Source organism: Neurospora hispaniola, assembly GCF_033458365.1.
Source record: "Neurospora hispaniola strain FGSC 10403 chromosome Unknown B0T23scaffold_8, whole genome shotgun sequence".
NCBI classification, from domain to species: Eukaryota; Fungi; Ascomycota; class Sordariomycetes; order Sordariales; family Sordariaceae; genus Neurospora; species Neurospora hispaniola.
Genome location: NW_026944413.1, coordinates 2188318 through 2208386, shown reverse-complemented (window position 1 = coordinate 2208386; position 20069 = coordinate 2188318). Strand labels below are relative to the sequence as shown.

General features: G+C 53.6%; 5 protein-coding genes across 5 annotated transcripts; 3 read left to right on the top strand and 2 right to left on the bottom strand.

The window, feature by feature from the left end:
• The first annotated feature begins 866 nt into the window (after nt 1-866).
• Nucleotides 867-6504, top strand: B0T23DRAFT_236859 (uncharacterized protein). Its single transcript, XM_062833972.1, has 2 exons — nt 867-2953; nt 3031-6504. Exons 1-2 carry the CDS (start codon nt 969-971, stop codon nt 6107-6109), a joined length of 5064 nt encoding a protein of 1687 aa, XP_062689471.1. The 5' UTR covers nt 867-968; the 3' UTR covers nt 6110-6504.
• B0T23DRAFT_236860 (uncharacterized protein) lies at nt 6505-7853 on the top strand. The gene is made up of 2 exons (XM_062833973.1): nt 6505-6915; nt 6995-7853. Exons 1-2 carry the CDS (start codon nt 6900-6902, stop codon nt 7699-7701), a joined length of 723 nt encoding a protein of 240 aa, XP_062689470.1. The 5' UTR covers nt 6505-6899; the 3' UTR covers nt 7702-7853.
• On the bottom strand, nt 7854-10754 carry B0T23DRAFT_236865 (uncharacterized protein). The gene is made up of 3 exons (XM_062833974.1): nt 10319-10754; nt 10239-10253; nt 7854-10167 (listed from the first exon to the last, which is right to left on the bottom strand). Exons 1-3 carry the CDS (start codon nt 10635-10637, stop codon nt 8006-8008), a joined length of 2496 nt encoding a protein of 831 aa, XP_062689469.1. The 5' UTR covers nt 10638-10754; the 3' UTR covers nt 7854-8005.
• A 2263-nt stretch (nt 10755-13017) lies between these two features.
• B0T23DRAFT_345793 (heme peroxidase) lies at nt 13018-17318 on the top strand. Its single transcript, XM_062835959.1, has 4 exons — nt 13018-13820; nt 13884-14122; nt 14181-16718; nt 16793-17318. Exons 1-4 carry the CDS (start codon nt 13502-13504, stop codon nt 17108-17110), a joined length of 3414 nt encoding a protein of 1137 aa, XP_062689468.1. The 5' UTR covers nt 13018-13501; the 3' UTR covers nt 17111-17318.
• A 687-nt stretch (nt 17319-18005) lies between these two features.
• B0T23DRAFT_325301 (HET-domain-containing protein) lies at nt 18006-20025 on the bottom strand (the record flags this gene model as incomplete). The annotated part of the gene is made up of 2 exons (XM_062835496.1): nt 18006-18084; nt 18677-20025. 2 exons carry the CDS (start codon nt 20023-20025, stop codon nt 18006-18008), a joined length of 1428 nt encoding a protein of 475 aa, XP_062689467.1.
• Nucleotides 20026-20069: the final 44 nt, after the last annotated feature.

The following is a 20069-nucleotide window of genomic DNA, read 5'->3' as shown; positions in this document are numbered from 1 at the left end:
TTACAGGCCTAAATCGATGATTGAACACTTTGGCCTAGTGATCCAAAAACTGGCGAATGCCGTTTGGAAAAGGGTCTGAGTACATGCTCCCGTTTGCAAGATGCTGTGTGGCATGTCCATGCGCCTCCCCATGTTACACAACACACATCTTGCGAGCGAGACAGCTGCGTGGCTGGGCATTGAGCCCTGATGGCGTCCTTTCAGTTTGTTCGCTGGGCTACAAGGCCTAGCTCCAGCCGGTTGGCTGTGCAACTATCAAGTGATATCAGAGGATCGGTGGTCCTTTGGCGACAAGGCTGCATATGATAACCGATGGCTTCATCCAGCAAGAAATGATTGCGGACCAAGTCTCCGGCGAGAGTAAAGTTAACACGCCTTGGCAGATTGTCAAAAGATTCGGGAAATGTCACACGGTTGCTACTTGCAAAAGACTGTCTCCCATTGGCTTGTCAATGGCCTTTATCGACCATACGGTGCTCTAGTCACTTACGGTCTTTGGGCGAGCAGGCAAGCAACGACATGGAATTTCAGGCCTCTTGCAGTCTTAGCGACCCATTTCAAAGATGCAGAAAGGACCAGGCGACGAATGGCAGTTCTTGACGCCGCTGTCTGTTGTCAGCGGCATGAGCCGCATTGCAACGACGTGCACGATGCACTGAGGCCTACAACGTCTTGTGCAGGAAAATCTCAGCGAATAGCAAACGGAAAACTGCGCCTTGCTTGGTACCCGACTATCCGTGGTGGAGAATGGTCTGTGAAGTAGCTGGCCCTTCACCTTTCAGACTCCGAACGTCCCTTCACCCATTTCGATGCCGTCTACATTTCCTACGCCCATCCACCTCTCTCTTTTTTCTGTTCCGTTCTTCCACTCGCTGCCGGCGCCTCTTGACTCCTCCTGTCCAGCTTCCTTGGAGTACTCATCTTACGTCTGAGTATTCCTGGCCGACCTTGAGCCTACGAGTCAAGCCATGTCGAAAGCAAAAAATAAGAACCGCGCAAAGGCCCAATTGCAGCAACAGACCCCCGTTACAGAAACCCAGAAATCCTTGCAAAACCAGCCACAAGCGCAACAACCGAAGAGTCATGTTCAACAGACGACACTTGCCAAAACGCAAGCCGCTCAACCATCCGATCGCCGACAAAGAGCAGCGTATAATCGCTGGAGGGAATCCCTGAAATGTCGCAAGTTACGAGACTCTGGTGCCAACAGCCTTCCACATATTTGGGCAGAAGCATACACTCTTCTCGAGACGCAGAGTAGCGTGCCACATAGCTGCCTGCTCGCCGACTTGGTTGATGGCAAGACAGGAGGTCCATTCATCCTCAGGCAGACGATATCTACATCGCTGAACCATCAGGATTGGAGGTATAGACTTGCACTGTACGAAGCTTTGCTGAAAGTCATTACACACCCTTCCTTAGTTGCCCATCCAACCGCGTCCAGCAACCACCTTGCAATGCTCTACACCCTCATTGGCGAAGAAGACGGCGTGGAAGGAATTGAGTGGTTGACAACACTTACTAGCCTCTTTCACCGTGTTCAGGTCCAACAAATCCACAGCTTGGTTTATTTCACAGCCAAAGCGCTCAAGAAGCTACTCGACCGGTACCCGCCTCTCAAATATGATAACCGTTCACATGCTCTTCGCGATGTTCTGCACATATTGCTGGCTGCTGGCGCCGCTCAAAGCTCAAAAGTACCGCCCAAGACTGGTGGGACGACCGCTCGCAGTGCCCCGGCGCCCATTGGGGGCACAAATACAAGCCATTCACCACAAGCCCCAACTGTTGCCAAACAGACCCATCTGCGCGCAAATCAACCACAGCTAGTTACCCCGAGCCCCGGAGCAAAGCCGGGTGGCCGCCACGATAATGATCGCATCGCAATTGCTGATATCCAGATCTTACCAACCCACGGAGAGATCATGAGCCAGCAACTGGAATATCTGCCTACAACAGACTTCACACAGGAGAGTTTCCTCAAGGATCCCAGAGAACGTTATGTCGATACACTTTTCCGGCTCTATCGTCACAATACGTTTTCGACGGTAAAAGATTTCCTTCGCGAGCAGTTAGCCTGCAGTCCGGCCGAGAACCGCTCCAACACAAATCCTTCTGAACTGGGCCAAAATGGTTTAGCCCATTTTTATAATGCGGCTGTCATTCAGAAGGTCGGCGTTGAACTGGACAATGGTATAATGTGTGCCATATCGTTTATGCAGCTCCCGCACCTTCGGAACCTGTCACGGGCAGACCAGGCTAAATGGTGGGTGGAATCCGCACGCCTTCAACCGGGTAAACTGCTTGTCATGGTGGTCTCCCATCGCGGGAGAAGGCAAATGCTGTACCTTATCGGGGGCGATGAATACCAAGAGAGGCACCTTTCGGACTGGTTCAAGGAAAGGATGTCGAGAATGCGGCCTACGGTATTTGTTAAGCTGGCCCGAGAGACCGAGGAGGACATGACTCTACTTAACGAGCTACATGTTGCAAAAGTACAGGGGCATCTCTTCGAGCTCTGTGGGCTCATTCCGCAGGCCTACGGGCCCACACTAACCAACATCCAACGGATGTCCAAGGACACTGGTTTGGCGTTCCAACAGTGGATTATTCCCACATCAAAGACTGCTGAACAACATCTTACTGTTCCCCCACCAGCCTATGCTCGCAAGCAGGGATTTGCGTACAAGCTTGACTGTATCAGCAAGGAAAAACAACCCATTGGCTTGAAACTGGATCCGAACAAAACACCGCAGGGAAAGGACATGATCGCACTGCAGAAGGCTACCGGGGTCAATGCAAGTCAAGCCCAAGCCCTAGTCGCCGCGCTTAGCCAAGAATTCGTCCAGATTCAGGGGCCTCCCGGTACAGGGAAGACGTATGTCGGTCTTCAAATTGTCAAGGTCTTGGTGGAACACAAAACGACTTGCCAGCTCTCACCCATTTTCATTGTGTAAGTCGTTACTCAGATACAAGTTCATGTCCGGCTCCTCACCTGTGACCACTTGCTAACTTCAGCTTCCTTCATAGATGTGAGACCAACCATGCCTTAGACCAGTTCGGCGAGCACATCGTTGAAGCCGGCATCAAGAATGTTATACGTGTTGGAAGCCGCAGCAAGTCGAAGATGTTGGAGACATACAATCTTTGTAAGAGGAGAAAAAAAGAGACAACAAAAGGAGAGAAAAGAGCGAGGGGCGAAGCGCGTGTAAATATTGGAACGACGCTTTCCCGTGTCAGGAGCTGCCTTGATGCAATACATCAAGCAATGGCAGGACGGCCAGGCTGGCCGCTTCTGAAGGAGTTTCTATCGACTGAACACCCCAGGATCTACAGTCAACTCAAACCAGAGGATGCTGCAGGGTTTACACTTGTTGGTGATCCTGTCGTGAATTGGCTTGGGCAAAGGCCGGCACAGTCAGTCAAAGGCTCGCAGACGAATGCTCCTAATCCTTCACGCTTGATTGTAAAAGCTGAGGCCAACATCCTTTCGCTTGCAGTCGGCGAGCGGTGGACATTGGTGGATCACTGGCTTGATCAGCTTGCCCGGAATCAAACCCAGTCTCTGATGCGGCATCTACACCATGCACAGAGTCTTCGGCCCCTTCTCGCGCGAGTCAAGGCCGATATCGACTGTCGGATTCTTGGGGGTGCAGATATCGTCTTGATGACGACCTCGAGACTGGCCGCTGACAATGAAATGCTTCGCAAACTGAAACCCAAGGTCATCATTTGCGAGGAGGCAGCTGAGGTAATGGAGCCTCGCATGATGGCAGCGTTCATACCTGGAGTTCAACATCTCATCCAGATTGGCGATCACCAGCAGTTGCGCCCATTGGTACAGAACTCGATGCAGTTCAGCATGGAGACCCAGGTTGGAAAGCACTACCAGCTTGACCGCAGCCTCTTCGAGAGACGTGTCACCGGTGAGCCTGGAATGAAGCCTCTCCCTGTCATCCAACTGAACGAGCAGCAACGTATGCCACCTGAGATTTCGGCACTCATCCGAAACAATGTCTACAAAGACCTTCAAGATGGCTCTCGCGTCAAGGACCGCCCAATGGTGGTTGGCCTACGGGACAGACTGTTTTGGTGGGATCATGGCTACGAAGAAGACATTGGCCTGAATGCAGCCCAGGGCATGTCTTATATCAACTCCATGGAAGTTGCGATGGCTACCGCCCTTGTCCGTCATATTGTCCGTCAGGGGGTTTACGAAGGTAAAGACATTGCCATTCTTACGCCATATGCGGGCCAGTTGCTCAAGCTTCAGGCATCACTTGACGAGTATTTCGAGGTTGTCTTGAGCGAAAGAGATGAAGAACGCTTAGCTGCCCAGGGATTCGACAAGAAGAACATGGTTGGAGACTCCGAAATCCCAACCCAAACTCTATTACCGTCGGGCAAGATGCAGATGAAAGATGGCATACGGCTTGCTACGGTTGACGGTTTCCAAGGCGAGCAGGCCAAGGTCATCATTATCTCTCTTGTCCGCAGCAACAAAAAGAGCAAAGTAGGCTTTTTGAGGCTGAAGAACAGAATCAACGTTCTCCTCAGTCGAGTTCAGCACGGCATGTACCTCATTGGCAACGCGGCGACGTTCCCGGCTGTGGACATGTGGAAGGATGTTTACCGGCAGATCTCGGCCAGAAAGGCGGCAGGTCCTTCCATTCCTTTGTGTTGTCCCCGGCATCCCAAAACCCCGATACACTGTACATCACCGGAAGATTTCGTCTATGTCAGTCCCGAGGGAGGCTGTACACTTGCCTGTGCCGACCGGCTTCCAGTCTGCGGTCATCCCTGCCCGAACAAGTGTCACTCGGAGCTGCTACACAAGGCCGTCATCTGCCCGAAGCCTTGTTCTAGAGTTCGAGAAACATGCAAGCATGCTTGCCCCAAAGTATGTGGAAGAGAATGTGGAGAGTGTATGGTGATTGTCAAAGACATCAAACTCCCGTGTGGACATACCAAGGACAAGCTGCTATGCTACCAACTCCTGGACCTGAAGTCTGTTCTCTGCCGCGTCAAGGTGGATAAACAGGCACCCGCTTGTGGTCATAGGGTGACAGTCGATTGTTCCACGGACGTTTCCTCGAGCAGGTTTCTTTGTGAAGCAAAGTGCAATGCTCCGCTGCCCTGTAACCACAAGTGTCAAGGCACATGCTGGCTGTGTCGACAAGGAACTCACGGCCAAGAGGAACGCGTCGCCGTGGAACACAAGACGTGTGAAATTTGCCAGCCATCTACTTGGGGCTTGGGGGACATTGAACGCATGCTAGCGTTTGTCGATGACCAGCTGAGACAGTCGGCTGACAATGCTGATGTCGATACCGCTAAGCAGCTTTTTCTTGGGAAAGAGCTGGCGGCCGATGACCATGGCAAACTAACCGAGGGATCGCCTCCCCAGGATCGCTATGAGGGTTGCAACAAGCTGAGGGCTCTTTGCCAGAAGACGCAAGAGCGTATGATGGCCCATGACTCCTTGACGGGAGCCATGAACGGACTCAGTCTTGGTCCTAAAGCGAGCTCTGATCCCCGGGCACAGAAAGCAGGTGCTCTACCCGCTCAACTCAAGGTGCTAGGCGCGAGACTGATTGAACACAAAGTCCAAGAGGCAATACTCCGCGACAAGTTCAGACTGTCGGTCAAGATGGGCGAGGACCAAAACCTGCTCGGCACGCGCGCTGATCTTGAACTGCAGCGCTCCGTGGGCTCTTTCCTGCAAACTGGCACTGTCCTGCTCGACGATTGTTCCGAGGCCAAGTTACCGCGTCTGGCGTTCATTGCTGCGATTTTGCATGCTAGAGTGGCTTTGATGGTTTTGCTATATCATCAGTCTCAATCTGTTCTTGATCGTGACGCTGCTCGGGATCATGACGTGGGAGCTGCCGGTGAGAAGCAAGTGGCGAAGCGTCTGGAACGCATTTTCGGCTTGTTTAGCACTGCGCAAGGGTTGTGCGACGAGTCTTCGGTGGAGGACGCGGATCTTAGAAGATGTTTGCAGGAAGTGCTGAGGTTCAGGAAGAAGCGGTTTGAGCAGTTGGAGTTGAAGGAGGTGGTTGAGGCGGTTGGAGAGGCACCGGTGGTTTTTGTGTTGGAGAAGAAGTGAATACTTCCTGAAGGTGTTGTTTGTGAAGGGGTTCGATTGCTATCTCTGCTCTCTGTCTCGATTCGATTCTCTGTTTCTTCTGTTTGATGGTTGTCGAGGCATCAGATGATGGAGGCAAATGGTATGACACCCTACGACTCATTTTCATCCCAGACTGACCCCAAACAGGAGCTAGGGTGAGGTAAATAAGAATAAGTAGCTTGACTTTCATCGTGTTCCTTTGACAGTGATCTCACGCGGCTTCACACTCTCTGTTCTCGACACTCTCCTTATCTCCCCTTCTCTCACTTCTTCCTGAATTCCTCGACGAGCAACCCATCCTTCACCTCCACCTCCCACTCACACTTTATCCTCATCTTCATTCTCTACCGCATCACTGGTAATTCTCACTCCTCGAGGGCAGTCTTCATTTCCTATCTCCCGCCATCTAGATATACCACTAGAGATTCCATCCTCCCCAACTCATTTAGGCGTTGCACGCGAACGAACTCTAGATCACTGCGCTCTCAGGACCCTCGCAAACTTGACATCTGAGTCACCTCGCACGCGCAGCAACAGGTACGGCAGGCCGGCTGGCTGGGTGTCAACGTGAGAGAAAATAACGCCGTCGAACTCCTGCTTCATCAAGATCACCTCGATATCGTCATCTGCATCACAGCAAACGTCACCACGAGCATCACTCTGAACCGTATTCAGCTGTCAGAAATTACGGCGGCGAACCCCAACCTCTCTACATCCACTCAACGTGCAGCAGTGGAAGGTCTCCAAGGCTCGCCTTCACTACCGCAACATGTATCGCTTGTCAGGTACGTCTCATAATGAATGTCACTGTTCCGAGTTGTTATCTTGAGACATGTCTGACGTGGATGTACCGTATGTACGTAGGTCGCTCAGAGTCGCCCGGCCCTACTTGTACGGTTGAGACCATGACTGAGGACATGTGCCGCGCCCGAGCCTTGAGTGTTCCATGCGGGGGATTCAATACTTCCGGCTTTCCCCTTGATGGCCGCGATGTTTCGCCTGCACCTAGCGATTCCGAGCTCTCCACGCCGGCTTCGTCGCCTCCTCCTTTGAACCCCGCGTACGAGTATCACGCGCAGGCTGAGGACTTGTTGCCTGATCCTCATGTCTCCGTCGACATCGAGGAAGCTTCTGCTGCCTCCGAGCTAGCTTCAAATTTGAACACGGGCTCTAGCCGCTCTGTGGATGACGATCACGACGACGAGGAGGTACACCCTGTTGCAACTGCAAGTAACGACGACGACGATCTAGATTTCATTTTTAACATATTCACCACGGCAGTACAAGAGTACAACAATTGTACCGCAATTCTGAAGCAATGCGAGGAAGAAACGAACGCGTTTCAGGCGTCAACGGACTCGATCCGAGCTTTTTGGAGACAGAAGAAAGCGGAAATGGTTGCGGAGGTGGCGGATGACATGGACCCCGCCTTAAAGAAATTGGAGCGGGATCTCAACGCGTTTCAGGCGAAGATAGACATGCGCAAAGCCTCGATGGTAGAGGCTGCGAGAAGGGCGAATGCCTTTATGGATCGTTGGACCAAATTTGCGGCCGATGGAACAATTGAGTGACTGAGTCCAGGGCAACTGTCAACAAGTTGCAGGGAGCCAGAAGAGAGAGATTAGCTGGGGAAGTAGCACGGAGTCTCGCACGCTATGTGAATATGGGATTTGGAGTTAGTTGTCACGATCTGTGAATTAGCTGCTTTAGATGAGTTCACTTTGTGGAACTGGGAATTAATGGGAAAGAAGAAGCCGAATTGAGTCAAATTGGTATAGACTAGAGGTATCCTAGCAAGTAAACTGGTATCCTAAACTAAAAACAAGCGATCAAAAACCTAGGTGCTACCGAGCGCGACGTAACCACCCACCCTACCTACTTCTTTTCCTTTTTCTCCTTCTTTCCCTTCTCCTTCTTTTCCTTCTTCTCCTTCTTTTTTCCTCCATCCTTCTTTCCCTCCCACTTCTTCTTCTTATCCTTCTCCCTATCACTGTCACTCCCCAACCCAGCCGCCTCCCTCGCCGCCTTCTCCAGCGCGCTCTTCTTCATCCACACCTCCCCAACCGGATCCCCTTCCTCCTTGACACAAACCCACTCGCCAATCCCGTATTCCTTCCCAGCAACCCTCACACCCCGTCCACCACCACCAATAATCAGATTGCCCGGCCTATACGTCTCGCACATTTGCATCCGCTTAATCACACTCCCGTGCACCCTCGCATTATCCGGAATATCGCGCACCTCGCCGCACGGCAAAGGCCAGCGGATCGGTTTCCAGCTGCCGTCTTCGTTCAAGTCGAGCCGGCGGAAGGGGAGGTATTCCATCATTTTCCAGGCGAGTACGGAGCCGAAGCTGAGGCCGCAGTCGAAGGATAAGGAGTCGTGGATGCGCGCCGTGTGGCAGGCGTGGATCATGTCTTTGAAGGACCAGGGGGGGTTGTGCAGGGGGCAGGATCCTCCGGACTCTGATGATGATGAAGATGAAGAAGAAGAAGAAGAAGTGGAGGTGCCACTGTTATTGCTGCTGCTGGTGGGAGAGTTGAGGCTGCCGTTTTCGACTGTTGTTGGACTGGAGGGGCAGTTCATGTTGGTCATGGCGTCGGGGGCTGTTTCCTTGTCTTTTCCAGTGGTGGAGCTTGTTGGTTTGTCACCGGACTTGTAACCGCTCTTGTCCTTGAAGGAGGAGAAGGAGTCGAATTTCCAGGAGGATTGCTGGAAGATTCTCGGGGTGCTGGGACTGCGGACGGTGATGTTGGGGATGGTGTTGCGGTCAACTTGTTGTTGGGGAGATTTGGAGCATGTGCAGGATTTGGCGACTCCGTTGCCGTCGGTCGCTGCTGACCCTCCTCCGAGGTGTTCAGACTTGAGGTGGTCTTTTTGAGCGGCAGTGGTGTCAGGGCCGTGTTCGATGCCCATTTCGTCCATCAAGTCGACGCAGCCCATGTCCTGGATCTTGTCGGGGTCAAAGTGTAGACCGGCGCGCATGGCTTCGCGGACCATCCAGCACAAGGGGATGTGCGATGCAGGCTTTTGGCCTTCTTCGACACTCCATCCGCCGCCAATATCGGCATGTCCGCCTGAGAACCATACCTCGTCGATGTCTTGCTCGTGCTCGTCCTCCGATGACTCAAAGTCTTCCCCGTCATCGTCAGTCTCGGGGTGAGGACCGACAGAGACCTCGGAATGAGCGTCATGATTGGGACCGCCTCGACCGGATACTCCGGACCTGTTGGTCCTTCGAGACCGAACCGAGTGGGAACGCGTGCGGTAAGGAGCTGGCTCCTGCTCAGGCACCGCAAGCGGGTTAGATTTTCTGCCACGGTTCATTCCACCAGTACCTTCAGCAGCACCGGCAGCGTGCGGGTGATGGCCTCGGCCGCGATACTTCAGGTTCTCGTGAAACTCATGCAACTTCTCCCTCGCCGGATGGCGATCCTTGGAACACTTCCTGTGCGCACTCTGGTAGATCAAGTCCTGCCTGAACTTTGCTCTCCGCTCATCGATACTAACCGCATGTCTGACCACCTTGGCCGACGTCCTTGCCGTATACGGAAACTTGCTCCTCTCCATCCACGCCGACTCAAACGTCGGCACGCTATTGACGGTATCAAACAGGCCCAGGAACTGGATCCTCCTGACGGGTCTCGAAAAGGTCTCGCGGAAGCCCTTGAGGAAGTCGTACATCTTCTTCTTCTTCTGCGCGCCCTCGGGCGAGTCGTCGGCGCGACGGACTTGCCAGTTGGAGAAGGCCTTCCAGGCGAACCGCACCATCTCCTCGTTGCCGTGCGAGAGCAGGCCGATGTAGTCGAGCATCTCGGCGAGAAAGCGGGCGACGTAGGCGCCACGCGAGAAGCCAAAGATGTAGATCTCGTCGTTGGTGCGATAGAAGCGCATCAGGAAGCGGTAACCGCCCACGACGTGCTGGTCGAAGGAAGTGCCGATGGCCGAGTCTTTGGACTTGATGTACCATGAGCGCAGCCGGGCAACGGCGCTGGTGCGGGTGAGGCTGGTGGAGACGACATAGGTGCCGATGCCGGCTTTGTGCAAGGAGGTTAGCTGCTATGGTGTGGTGGTGACTACCGGCATTGGATTCATCATGAAAACTCACGTTGGTAATAGTGGTCTGAGAGTGACTGTTAGCATGACGACTGCTTTCATGTTCTTGCTGGTCTGGATTACGGAACTTACACTGGTCATCAGCCGTCCTATCCAGCATCCTGTAAATCTTGAGGATGTTGCTGTCCGAGTCATCGCCCTGGAACTTGTTGCCAGTTCCATCAAAGCACAAGACGATCTTGCGCGGCCGGTGATTTCGGCCCGTCATGGGATCTTTGTTGTCCGTCCCTGGCGGTGCCACAGGTATCGAAGGCAAATGTGTCGAAAAGTAGTCTTCGTGGTCGTGGTCACTGAACGGTGATGCCCGGTCCGTTGCGTTGGGCCCTTGGCCATGAGCAGTACCGTGATGGTGAGGCTCATATTCGCCAGGGAAGAGGTGGGACTTATCCATGATGACTTCCTACCAGCCTGAGTCGTTTGTTTTTTCCTGTGTGTAACAGAAGCACCGGCACTCACGACCAAGCACCCAACTGAAGTCCTTCAAACCTCGACAAAGCGTGTTCCGGTATGTCGGGACTTGGAAAGAGGGGAAAGGGGGGAGGGGGTTAGTTACACAGCGTGAGGTGTATGTATGTGTTTGATAACATTTTCGCCTTATTGGAAGTGGAACCGGGGTACTTTTGATTCAAATACCTTCCACAGCAGCCACCTTGCTAATCCCGATCCGATTCGAGAAAAAAATTCTTGTCTTGAACGGCATTATAGGGGTACGTCTTACAAGTGAAAGGGAAGGGAAAGGTCGAACAGGGTGAGTTTCGGTTGCATTATGCAACTCTTTTTTCTCCCTTCCACCCTTGCTTGACTCGGGTTGGAAGGTCCATGGATGTCGTTCTTTCGTAGCACTCGGGGACCATAAGACTCGGAGATGGCCATGTTCGGGGGAATACTCGAGGACGATCAAATTTGCATCCCCCGCCTTCCTGCATTTTGTAGTACCAGCCACTGTGGTAGCCCATGGAGTACGATGACATCCTGACCGACAATCCGAAAGCCGATCATTGGTGATGGGGACACGTGGGGGGGACAATGGGGTGGATTTGGCGTTGATTGCGAGCATATCAGATCCCTCTCTCGCAGGACGCCTGCAGACATCTCCATTTCTTGTCCTCCATCATAGGCTCGACCGCGATTCAACCCTCCGAGACACAGTATGTGACGAGCAAAGTCCTTGGAAGGCTGGCCCTATTGGACTGACGGAAATGTTGGCGAGGGCGGTGACCAAAAAAAAAATAGGTAGAGTATGGAGGTGAAGGAGGGTCATAATACCTAGGTAGTGTGACTGGATTCCCCCCAATCCCATCGACCCTGGCTATCTTCAGCTGGCATCCAGCCTGCGAGGGTAGCCGAATTGGGACAGAGGAGTTCCGTCCGGCATGCTCACCGGCGCAGAGGGACCAAGAATGTCTAAAGGGAATTCGTTGATTGGGCACGTTTCAGAGGCCGCTGAATCAGGGGAGAGAGGGAAGGAAAAAAAAAAAAAAAAAAAAAAAAAAAGAAATAGACCTTGCCTTAGTCTCGGACCTCGACAAACCCGCTGAACCTCCTCGCCCCACCCCCCTATACCAACTACCAACTAGCGGCCGGGCATTCTTACTTTTCCATATGGGCCTAGCTGAGATACCCTAAGAGTTGTATGTGGATCTGCGGGAATAGAGGTCGATGTATAGCAAAACCCCCATCGTTTTGCAAAGCATCTTGACTGCCCGTAATCCTCCAAGTATTCCTCTTGCAAAGCCTCCTCCATTTTGCCAAGTTCTGGACAGCCGTAATGATTTGCCAAAGCAGAGGTTTTTGCCGTGTACTATGTTGGATAGTCTAAAGTTGTTGTTGTTGTTCACCACACTATTCCCGTCGTGATGTGGTCAATCAAGCCCGGCAGTGGTGTCTCAAAAAGGCGTCTTGGGATTGGTCAGGTCGGGCAATTTGTGAATCTTAGCTTTCCGCTTGTGCCACTTACATACATGGTCTCGTCGATCAGTGGGGTTTCTGGGGCTGGTAGCATCTGCGGGTGAAAGGGGAATTGAAGTGAAAGGAAGGGGGTCTGGTTCCATCGCAAGGGAAAGTTTGGTGTGAATCCCGGGCGGGCACTTGGGAGCCCGAACCCTCCATGTCTTCTTCTTCTTTGCCCTGAACCTAACCTTCAGTACCACCCAGCGGCTTTGGACCCTGGATGGGAAATCGCTGGGGAGTGGTGGATCGTCGGGACACATTCTCTGATCGGATCTGTTCGGCTCCTCCCCGCTGGTGACAGTGGAGTTGTGGACTGGGGGCGGGACGGCGATCTCTTGCTAAACCACCACCCAATTGGACAAGGTTACCTGGTGTTCTCTCTATCACATCGAACCTCTGTGGTCATCTTGGTCCCACGCATGAGATGTGGTGTAAGAGTGCCCGCCTGTGAGTTGAGTGGTGGTGAATGGACGACAACCGAAAAGTCCAGCAATCGAAAACAAGCAATCGAAGAAGACAAGCAACTTGATTACCAATGGAAAGGTTCACTTCCCGTCAATCCCTTCAGCGATCTTCATCCAATTGGTACCTAGCGGGCTGTCGCGAGTCGTTCCCCCCATGCAACACTTAGGCTCATCACTTTCAGCCGCAGTGGAGAGTGGGAAATGGCCCCAAGTGGATTTTTTTGCTCTATTTGATTGTTAGTGAGCTTTGTCGTCTTCAGTTCTTCCCACTGAACTCCGGACGTACAACCAACTGGACCAAAGGGAGACCATTTGCCGTGGTGTGTGGACGAACCTCCCCTCCCCTCCCCTCCCCACGCGTGCTGATAGGTAGAGGTAGGTAGTGACACTGGTTGACAAACCAACAGCCAACCCCCCTTCAGAGATTTTCCATCGATCATTGTTAGCCCGACCATCATGGCGAGACATCATTGGAGCGAAAGCACGGGAGGGAGCTCATTGACTGTCTCAGGGAAAAAGCTTCGGGGTACAAAGTGGGATATGCCGTGAACCACCTGTGTGACATCAGAACAACCGCTGGTATTCGTTCGTTGTTTCTTCTCTGTACGGACCGTATACCTACTGCATTTCATTGCAGTTATTAGGTGTATCATCCTCGCCTCTTCCCTCTCTTCTATCTCTCCCGGTCTTCTTCTCAAGGGTTCATTCCTCCCCTCTCCCGTCTCTCCCGTCCCCAGTTCACTCTGAAAGACGGGTACCTACCTGTAAACTTCTTCTTTTTCTGTGCTTCTCTTCCATTATACCCCAATACCCCCTTTCCTAATTCTCACCACAAGCCACAATGTCCAGCTATCAGAACGGTACAAACGGCCAGTCGGCCAGCACCAGCGACAATGGCAAGGAGACCAAGAGCCGAACCGTCATCGGCCCTGACCCCAAGGCTGAGAGGACGGCTAGCATGGCCAAGCCCAGGCCTACCTCGATGAAGCTCCCCTTTACCGGCGCCAGCCGACAAGGAGTAGAAAACGCGTTTGAGAGACACAGACAGACCATCCAATCGGCTGTCCAGCCGCTGCCTACCCAGCAAGGCGCAGGCACTTTCAGCGAGAACAAAAAATGGGGCAAGCTCAGCAGTGACTTGATGACCCTTCGATGGGCAGGTAAGTTGTGTCTGTCGCCATCACGGTGCCATGGCCAGCCAATGCTAACAACATGCCTATCAGACATCAAGACCCTGAAGCACATGGTAGTGGCCAAGATCAAGGGCGAGAGGCTCGCCGATGACAAGACCATGATCATGGAAAAGGTCATCCAGCTTGTCTCTAACCTCCCCAGCAACTCCAAGCTACGAGTCGAGTTGACCAACGGCTTCTTGGGTGAGCTGTGGTACACACTCGAGCACCCCCCTTCGATATACGTGGGCGAGTATTACCAGTACAGAAAGGCCGATGGTTCTTGCAACGTATGTGTTATCCTCATCAACCCCAAGAACTTGACAGATTGCTGACACATGGACACAGAACATCATGTTCCCCCAGCTCGGTGCTGCCGGCAACACGTATGCGCGGTCCGTGAGGCCCAACGTCATCAGGCAGGGCGCTCTTCCCGACCCGGAACTCATCTTCGACTCGGTCATGAAGCGCACCGAGTACAAGTCGCACCCCAACAACGTGTCCAGCATTCTGTGGTACTGGGCCAGCATCATCATCCACGATCTGTTCTGGACCGACTACCGCGACATGAGCAAGTCCAAGACGTCTTCCTACCTCGACCTGTCGCCGCTGTACGGCAGCAACCAGGACATGCAGGACACGATCCGTACCTTCAAGGACGGTAAGCTCAAGGTGGACTGCTACGCCGACAAGCGCCTGCTGGGCATGCCTCCCGGCGTCAGCGTGCTGCTCATCTTCTTCAACCGGTTCCACAACTACACGTGCGACAACCTGATTGCCATCAACGAGGACGGCCGGTTCAACAAGCCGTCGCCCAAGCTCGAGGGCGAGAAGGCTGAGGCGGCGTGGAAGAAGTACGACAACGACTTGTTCCAGACGGCCAGACTCATCACTTCGGGTCTGTACATCAACATCACCCTGCTCGACTACGTGCGCAACATTGTCAACCTCAACCGCGTCGACACCACGTGGACGCTCGACCCCCGTGCCGACACGGGCATTGACGTGGGCACCAAGGACGGTGCGGAGCGCGGTACCGGCAACGTGGTCTCGGCCGAGTTCAACCTCTGCTACCGGTGGCACTCGTGCATCTCGGCCAAGGACGAGGCCTGGATCGAGGATTTCTACTACGAGCTCTTTGGCAAGCCCGGCAGCGACCTCAGCTTCCACGAGCTGATCATGGGCTTCGGCAAGTTCGAGGGTGGGATCCCTGCGGACCCGGCCGACCGGCCCATCCGCAAGGACAAGGGCCACTTCACCCGCGACGCCAACGGCAAGATCAGCGACGACGAGCTGGCCGAGTGCATCGCCGACGCCATCGAGGATCCCGCTGGTTCCTTTGGCGCCAAGAACGTGCCTCCTTCCATGCGGGCCGTTGAGATCCTCGGTATCATCCAGGGCCGCAAATGGAACCTGGCCGGCCTGAACGAGTTCCGCAAGCACTTTGGCCTCAAGCCGTACGAGACCTTTGAGGACATCAACTCGGACCCCGGCGTGTCCGAGGCTCTCCGTCGGCTGTACGACCACCCGGACTTTGTCGAGCTGTACCCAGGTATCGTCGCCGAAGAGCACAAGTCACCCATGGTGCCCGGCGTGGGCATCGCGCCAACCTACACCATCTCGCGCGTGGTGCTGTCGGACGCCGTCTGCCTCGTCCGCGGCGACCGCCACTACACCATCGACTACAACCCGCGCAACCTGACCAACTGGGGCTACAACGAGGTGCAGTACGACCTGAACCTCAACCACGGCTGCGTCTTCTACAAGCTCTTTATGCGCGCCCTGCCCAACCACTTCAAGGAGAACTCGGTGTATGCGCACTACCCGATGGTGACGCCCGCGGAGAACAAGAAGATCCTCACGGACCTCAAGCGCGACCACCTCTTTGACTGGAGCCGACCCACCCGCCAGCCCAAGCCGCACCAGGTGAAGACGCACGCGGGCGCCCAGCACGTGCTCGACAACGACAAGGAGGGCACGAGCGGCGCGTACAAGTCCTCATGGCACGCCGGTCTCGAGTCCCTCCTCGGCAGCAAACCCCTCAGCAACAACAACCCGGACGCCCACGACAGCCAGCGCCGCGACATCCACGAGCAACTGTACAGCGCCGAGTGGGCAGAGCAAGTCAAGGCCTTTTTCGCGCAGACGACCGACGCCCTCCTGGCCGGGGAGAGCTACAACGTCGGCGGCCACCTGCTCGTCGACCTCGTCCGCGACGTCGGCAACATTGTGCCTACCTTGTTCGCCGCCAAGGTGTTTGGCATTTCCCTGCAGACCAAGAACAACGCCAATGGGCTGTACACCCCGCAGGAACTGTATGCCGTGCTAGCAGTCATTTTCGCCGCCATCTTCTACGACCACGACCCCGTCAAGACGCACCAGCTGCGCGACGCGGCCCGCACGGTGGCGACGCAGCTCGGCACGGCTTTGGAGAGCGCCGTCAAGAGCCAGACTTCCTTCTTTGGGTCGCTTCTGGGTGGTGGTGGCGGTAGCAGCGGCGGCAACAACAACGCGCTGACTGCGTACGGCAACGACCTCGTCAAGCGGTTGTCCAAGGCTGGGCTGAGCGCGTCGGATGTTGCGTTTGGTCAGGTGTTGCCTATCGTGGCGTCGAGCGTGCCGAGTATTGCCGAGGCGTTCGCGAGCGCGGCGGACTTTTATCTGGGTGAGAAGGGACAGGCGCATTTGGGAGCTATCCAGGAGCTGGCGAGGCAGCCGGCGAGTGCGAGCGCGGATGCGCAGTTGCTTGGGTATGTGTTGGAGGGCATTCGGTTGTCGGGCAACGCATTGGGGGCGTTTAGGCAGGCGAGTGCGGTGGATGCCATCAAGGAGGAGGATGGCAGCGAGGTGAGGGTGCAGCCTGGCGATAGGGTGTTTGTTAGCGTGGTAAGTTTTGATCTCCCCTTCCCCTTTCAGTCTGTCTCTTGTCCATCGAGCAGAGTACTAACAGACGAAAACAGAAATCCGCGGCCAAATCACCAACTACCTTCCCTAACCCCGAGGAAGTCAACCCGTCCCGCCCGCTGGAGGCCTACAAGATCTTCTTCTTCGGCACGCACTCGTACCTTGGCCACGAGGTCAGCCAGATCGCGCTGAGGGAAATGTTCCGCAGCTTGTTCAAGCGGAGCAACGTCCGTCGGGCGCCCGGGCCGCAGGGTCAGCTGAAGAAGATCACGAGGGAGTTGAATGAGGAGCTGAGCCAGACGTTCTACCTCCGCGAGGACTGGGGCGCTGTGACGCCGTTCCCCGTGACCATGAAGGTTACTTGGGATGAGTAGATGGGATGGTGATAATGGATAGGTGAATGAGGGGAGTTTGATACCATTTCTATTTTGTTGGATGACAGTTTGTCAATATGTAATGTGTTTGTTCGTAACTGGGTTGGCTTTTCGGAGTCTGTTTGTTCTGAAATTGTAACATGTTTTTGGTCACTCGATTTTGAATTGGCCTTTCGTTCATCGATGACGCCCCGTGCTCGATCGTAAAATGTCCAAGAGTGAAAAGGGAAGGGGAAAGATGGTAACGCTGAATGACGTACGCTCGGACCCCGCCATCAACCCCGCCCATCCGAGCCGTCTGGGGATTTCCCGGCAGGTGTTACCCCACCCTCCCCGGCCCGTGCCGTTTCGCGCCGTGCCGAGTCCGGTCCCGTACCCAAGGGGATGTTTCAAGAGACGGGTTACATATCGAGAAACCTCTCCTGTAAATACTGTGTATCAATACATCTAAACTACTTCACCGCTCTGGGCACAATTCCAAGAAACTTTATGACATGTCAGCAACCGATAAGACCAAACAGAGTGAGAGTGTGAGACAGCCGTGTAAGACATCATCATTGCATTCGCCTCCGTGACATCTCCAACCCCAGGAACTACCTAGTGGACACCATCTATCCTATCCTAACCTTCCTGTATTCATGCGGTACTTTTGCCTTCAACTTCTCAACCAAGCTCCTGTCCCATGTGAAATCCCCAAGACAAAGTGTACCAACACAATACGCAGCATCATCTCCTTCGTCAAGGATGAGAAAGTGATGGCGCCCGTCCAAGCAGTACATCCAGAGACAACTCCACTTTTTAGCGAGCGTTGTCCTCCATATCTCTTCAGAGCCCCTCACATCCAACCGAAAGCTTACTTCGTTATCTTTGCTATCCAGTGCACAGCTACCTTCCATCAGGCAAGTAGAATCTTGATGGCCCAGTGGATGGTTGAAGCAGAAGCAGATTTCACCGTCATGACGGTTGCCAACGGGCTGGAAACCCAGCGTCAGAACAAGCCCTTCAAGCCATAGGTAGGTTGTCCTCTCAGGCAGCATTCTCGAGCGTTCCACCTCTGCTCCAAATAGTTCAACAAGATCGAGTATAGAAAGAAGTGTACCGTCGGTCTCTTCGACTTTGACAGTCGAGAGTACATCTTCCAAACACCTCTCGTCATTACCACGATACCCAACGGAAGGGACCATAACACTATACCCAAAAGTGCCTGGTATCCTCCAACCAAGCCATGACCAGCTTGGAAATCCTTCTCGACGGCCAAGATATTCTGCGTCTGTGGCCTTACGATCAGGCTGCCAAAAAAGACATTGAAGGAAGACTGCATTCACCGTCAAAGTGTCGAAATCAAAGACGCAGTTGTTGACAGGTATCCCCCAATAGGTTAAAACCATGACTCGTGAAAGCAGGCCCCGAACAGCATCCAGCGCGTCGGACTGAAAGCTCAATTGTCGCCGCGTAAATCTTTCAAAAAGATCGAGGAGACCACTGATCCCAACTGGCAGCATGTATTCGAATTCTTGAACAGGTATCCTGGCCAAAGGTGAAATTAAGTTCATCGTTGCCTCCGACAGGAATGGTTTGAATTTGTTGGTAGTATTACGCATCCAACTTCTTCGAGTGCAGCTTTCAACCCACCACCCGCGCGAACAGAGGAAGTACACCTGTTCTTGGGTGAAGATAAGCAATCTCCGTGAGAGAAGGGCTTCTTGAAAGGTCCAACCTCTCTTCATCCAAATTGAGGCGTCCAAAGGTTGTCGGGTTATCGGAGGTGTGAAGCCTAGTAAGGTCACTTTAGAAGATGTGAACCTGTGTTGCCGTGTTCTTGGTATGCTGCTGACGCCAGGGAGTCCAGAAGATGAATCAACCCCGGAAAAGGCTACAATAGTTGCATGGGATCCCTCGTAGATGCGATCCATGTTTTTGATTTGGGCGTGTTTGTCCTGATCGTTATGCTGATCAATACAGTATTGGTCAACCCAAAGATACTGCTGGCCAAGCCTCTTGACAACGACCATTGCATCCTCGACAACCTTTGGGGCATTGGTTGGCAGAACCCGACTGCCTTTGTTCCCAACCAACGGCTGGTTACCCCAAACATAGCTAAGTGCTATGTATCTGTCACCAGGCTGTCGATCCACGATATGACGAGTTGCGCAATCAATCACACGGATCGTTGGTCCAGTGTAAGCGTTGATGAGTTCGGAGCTGGAGTTCCTGCATCCCCAGTGATCCTCGCACTCCATGATCCAATGACGCAGTAAACGATAGTTGATAGATGTTTCAGAGACAGGTAATCCCTTAAAGGTCCACTCTTCTGGATACGGGCAAGGTTGGGTGGATTGCGGGAGAAACAATAACTGTGGCCTGTCAGTCATGTGCTGAATTGAAAGCCCATGGCCACCCCATTCCAAGTCTTGAGATCCCGAACCCGGATCAACAGCCCACACGGTATACGAGGAAAAACGGTTCGACCATATTTTCGGCATGTGGTAGTTCTCTAAGATGTACTTGCGTAGGTGATAGAAGCCCGTGGTTTCACCAGTGAGGTTTGGCCGGCGCATGGAGTAGAAGAACTGACAAAGCCCGCATGGAGAGTCCTTATCGAGAATGCCAAGGGATAGTACCATTTCGCTGCCTGAGTCTAAGTCAAGACATAAGCCATTAAAGATCATGTCGAGATCAAGCTCTTTGCAACGCTGACAAAGATTGGGTGAACCCTCATGCTCTTCCTCTTCCACTTCTACCTCCTCTTGTTGTTTCTGTTCCTCTTCCTCTTCCTGTAGCTCTTCCGGTTGCTGTTGCTGCTCCTGTTCCTTCACATCGAGGAAGGGCATCTTGGCCACAATTTGTCGATAAGCGGTCGACAGGCGTCCTCCATCTTCATCTGCAAAGCGAACGCGACTTTGCTTGCCTTCCATGGCGCCAGAAAGAAATCACTGAGCGGCTGGAACAACTCCCAGTC